Source organism: Cariama cristata, unplaced genomic scaffold (genome assembly GCF_000690535.1).
Source record: "Cariama cristata isolate BGI_N322 unplaced genomic scaffold, ASM69053v1 scaffold37155, whole genome shotgun sequence".
NCBI classification, from domain to species: Eukaryota; Metazoa; Chordata; class Aves; order Cariamiformes; family Cariamidae; genus Cariama; species Cariama cristata.
The window spans coordinates 1-4680 of NW_009619928.1; the positions used below are offsets into that span (position 1 = coordinate 1).

Here is a 4680-nt window from a genome sequence, read left to right on the forward strand (position 1 = left end):
CTGGGCTGAGCGCTTCCCCTCCCTGGGCTCCAAGCCTCAGCAGGCCGTCTCTTGCTGGGGTCCACGCAGACGCGGGCTGTGGGAGCCCTGTGTTGCCTTATGTTTCCCTGGGGGGTCAGGTTGGAGGCAGCCCACCCTGATCCAGCCCGGCGAGACGAGCCCTGCTGGGAGCATGTATCTCATGCCACCTTGTCTCAGAGGTGCAGAGCAGATTAGGCTCCGTGGCTGCTTTCCTTGTGAATAAGTGAAGCTACCTCAGTGCTAATTCATGTTTCAGCTAGGGACAGCATGTATAGTGGCATCTTTCTTCTCAAACTGCAGTGCCCGGTGTGCAGAGCTATTGTCTCATCACATGCTAAGTTATTGCTTACCAACTCTGTTTATTAAAGTGCTGCATGCATGTTTGAGTAAGCTTGGTGACTCAACTTTCTTTTAAAAATTGCAAGAATGTCAGGCATATCAGTAATACACACTTGAAGTAAGAGGTGTGGGGGAATAAAAGATCCGTGAGTTGTATGACAAAAACCCAGAGTATAAGAGAGAATATTAGACAGGTTTGACTTTCTGGGTGTATGTAAATGAACAAATGTACTCGTGTTTCTCGTATCTGGTGAAGTAAATCATTCACTGCATGTGTGGTTCATTCCCTCTTCTAAGTGATTTGCACACAAAGAGTGAGATCCTCTGAGGTGAGGAGTTTCCCTTGTTTTAGTTCATGTTTGCATGCAAACACAGTGGTTTGGTTTTTTTTCCCTTGGTAAAAGGGGGCTCTTATTTTTGAGAAGGATCCTTGTAAGATGGTGGTGTGTACTAAACTCTTCCCCTTCTTTTCAGAAAGGGATACCAAAAGCAGGAAAGGGAATGAAATTTTAGTTTTACTGCAGATACTCAGGGATGTGTTATCTGTGTTGTGGAAGTGCTTTTTATCAGCTGTCATCTTGGAATCCAGACATTGTTATCATGGGTTAATATAAATACACAGAAACAGGAAGGAGAGGAGGCTGGTCCTGATGAATTTACAGCTTAGTGACCAGATTTAGCATTTGCTTCCCTTTGAAGCACCCCCTGTTTTCAATCTCCTGAAAGTTAGGGGAAGTGAGTTTTTTCTGGTAGTGTGTATGCGTCCTAGTTGTTTCCAGGGTTTTTTTAACTTGCATCTTTTTCCAAGAAGGTCAGGACAGGAAGGGCTTGAAGGAATTAAAATGACTCTTACAGAAATATTGTTTATATATTGATGTTAATCTTCCTGGGTTATCTCTTGTACTTTCTGTCTTTGTTTTCCTTACAGTAAATATCAAGTGTTCTCCCTCTTACTGTTGATTACAGCATGAAAGGCAAATATATACGGCAGTCATTTTCATTTATGAGCTTGTCAGCTCTTTTGCGCTACTGTGATGCTAGTCGGCCTGTCATCTTCCTGTGTTCTTTGTCTGGAGGGAGAAAACTCAGATCAAAAGATGTGTTTAGCTGCTTCAAAGTGTGTTGATACAAGTTCAGTCAAGCATCAAAACTGAGGGAATTACGTGGGACTGAATATCTAACTGAACAAAGTGTATTTTTCCCCCTGTATTCTGGTAGAACTCAATGCTGGAAAGGAGTGCAACTTTCTTTTTCGTTAGTATTACTGCCACAATTGGACAAATACTCCTGGCTCTGGAGAGCATGAAGACTTCTGTCCTGAACTCCAGGGTTGGTTTCCTCCCCCCCATATCTGTCTGTTCCCTTACAGGTGTTGGTTTTCATTTGTATGTGCAGAGGCCAGTCCTCTCACTGCTGAGTATTCACAAAAACTGTTCTGCCCCAGTGTTTGTATGCCAAAATTTTAAAAAAGGAAGTGAAGATAAATACCCTTTTTGAAATTACAGGGAGAATGTCTGCAGACAGGACTAAGTACTAAATACTGCTGTTGGAAGCTGTTCGTCTTAAATTCAGTTAGAAAATGATTTCTTCAATGATGCAAACAGTGGTCTGCATTACAAACAATCATATAGGCAAAGCCCTGTCCAGGGATTTACACGCTTGCTGTGATCATCGGTGTCTGTATGGATGTTATTTCCACCCCACAAAGAAGAGAGAAGCTGACAAAGCTGGAGCCTGGGTGGGAGCCAGGGTTCTGGGCTGGGGGATGCAGTTGATGCTGATTCAGGTTGTCACTTTCTGCATCTTGTTACAGCCAGGCCTGTGTCTCTTTACAGGAATTGTGTGCCAGAAATATGGCTACGGACTGGCTCGGGAGCATTGTGTCAATTAATTGTGGAGAAAGCTTGGGAGTCTACCAAGGACGAGTGTCTGCTGTGGATCAGGTCAGCCAGACCATTTCCCTGACACGACCCTTCCATAATGGGGTCAAGTGCCTCGTGCCAGAAGTCACTTTCAGGTTAGTGTCTTTCTTTTTTCCTCCTGCCTTTTTCCAGGCAAGGTTTGTGGTGGTTTGGATGTTTTGTTTTGTTTTTCCCCAGAAATGAGCTTTTTGCCTTGAATCTACCTACTGCTCCTGAATGGCTTTGGATGAGAAGTGCCTCTTGTGTTTCTGTTAGTTCGTGTGCAGGAGATTATTTTCTGGCTCTGTGATCCTAGTGTTAGAAGTGATGCAGCTCATACTTGGAAGTTATTTGTGGGTGAGACTGTATATGTGTGTATATATATGTGTGTGTGTGTATACATTCTGTTGTTAGGTTTTTGGGTAGCTGAGAGGGCTGGCATACTCTCTTAAAGCTTTGCCCTCAGCATGTGTACTATATGTAATTGAAGTGTGACAGAAGAGAAAGCAGAGTGATAGAGCAATTAATTTAATTCTATCAGAGCAATAATTTTAAGTGCAGTTATTAAATCCAACTCCATCTCCTCTGTCTGTTGCCATGTTCTTTCCTCTGTGTAGACAGGAGAGAGTTTTGAATGAAAAAACTGAATCAATGCAGCAGTATTGTAGCTCTCAGAAGTTCTTTTCCCACCAGCTCCTGGTAGCACTGTGCTTAAAAAGAATAAATAAGAGTCCCTCGTCACTGGACATTTTCCTGTTACCGGGTATATTACGATAGTTAAGATTCTGAGTTACTGATTTTTAAATAAGATTGATCCTTGAAGTCAATACTCTTAATTATTTTTTTTTGTTGGATTTTGAAGAGAGAGAGTGGGGAAAGACGATGACCATATTCTTCCAGGAGATGTGTGGAAGTGTGTAGCAAACTCTTACTACTTTTCGATCCCAGTTGGACAAATACTTACTAAGTTTAAAATACAAGATCATAATTTCTGATTTATTTCTTGCAATCAGTGCAAATGTAGGTCTTTGTAATCACTTCCTTGTTTCGTTTTGGCTCATGCCCAGTGCTGCATTAGTTTTGTTTATCCCTTTTCTGAGGAAACAGGAAGCACCATCCTTGTCAGAGCATGAATTGCGCTAATCTAAGGGTAACTTTCTGTAGAAATGGATTGAAAGTAATAGTAGCCTCAAGGCTGAGATTAATTATATTATCTAGAAACTGTTAAATTAATGCAGATTTCTGCAAAGGTCTGTGCCAGTTGCTTCCATTTTCTGCCTGACTGATTCCTATTTCAGCTAGAAACGGAACCTTTCAAACAAAATCCAGGTGCAGTATAGAAATACTTAAGTTGTTATTTTGAATGTTAATGTCATTTCAGTTTAATATTTTGACGTCTGTGGAAATATCCTATGTGTTTGAGTATTAAAATACTTTTTTTTTTTCTTGTTTCTATTGATAATGGCATCAGAAAAATCCCACTGTACAATGTAGCATGTTTTTCTTTAGGTGTTGTTTTTGCAAAGGTACCTCGAATGCTAAAATTCCTGAATATCTGGTTTTCTGTTCCTGTTTTTAGGGCAGGTGACATTACTGAGCTGAAAATTCTGGAGATCCCAGGGCCAGGGGACAGCAGGCAATGTGGGGACTTGCAGCAGACAGAAATGGGCATCCCTGGTGTTGGATGCCAAGTGGGTCCCAGTCAGAATGGCACTGGGAAAGTGCTAAAGAAGCCTATCTCCAGCAGTGCCCCGCAGAATATCCCAAGGAGAACAGACATGAAGAATCAGGATATTATCATCTCTCCACAGCAGCAGTGCTCCAAGAGCTACATGGATCGGCATGTGGAAACATTGACTCAATCCAAAGGCTTCCGTCGTAGACACAATTCCTGTGAGTATATGTGTCATCCTGCAACTTTCCTTTTTGCCTACCTGAGTTACCGCTGCAACCGTCTTCCCTTCTTCAGCAAGAACATTTCAAATGGTGTTGGAAACTTTTGTTTGCTTTTATACTTGCCACCTGTAGATCTGGAGAAGATCTGGACAAGAGGAAGTTGAGTAGTGAGGAGAACTAGCTATAGTGAAGTAGTATAAGTATGGATGTTCCAAATGTCTGGCACTTTTCTTTACATCATCATCTAATCATAACAGATTTAATCTTATCAACAGTCTTGAATATGCAAAGAGCAACATACTGGTGTTTTTCTTTACTGCAGCATTTCTGACAGAAGTGTGGTTGACGCCTATTTACGTAAAAAGCAAAGAGTTCTTTAACAATTATTTTGTTAAAGTGAATAATCAAGTTTAATTAGTGGAGATATTCCCTGTCCCACCCTGTGTATCATTCTGCCTCACAGGCGTCAAATATTAGAAAATTTAGAGCTGAAGAACGCTGGTTACAATGATTTCTTCATTCC

The 4680-nt window shown here is 41.4% G+C and overlaps 1 protein-coding gene across 1 annotated transcript in view; it reads left to right on the forward strand.

The window, feature by feature from the left end:
- The first annotated feature begins 2177 nt into the window (after positions 1–2177).
- EDC3 (enhancer of mRNA decapping 3) overlaps positions 2178–4680 on the forward strand; it is a 22093-nt gene continuing 19590 nt past the window's right edge. Inside the window, exons 1-2 of the mRNA XM_009701431.1 lie at positions 2178–2377; positions 3841–4154. Of these exons, the coding sequence (XP_009699733.1) occupies positions 2214–2377; positions 3841–4154 (478 nt within the window). The 5' untranslated portion in view covers positions 2178–2213. The remainder of the gene's footprint in view (positions 2378–3840; positions 4155–4680) is intronic.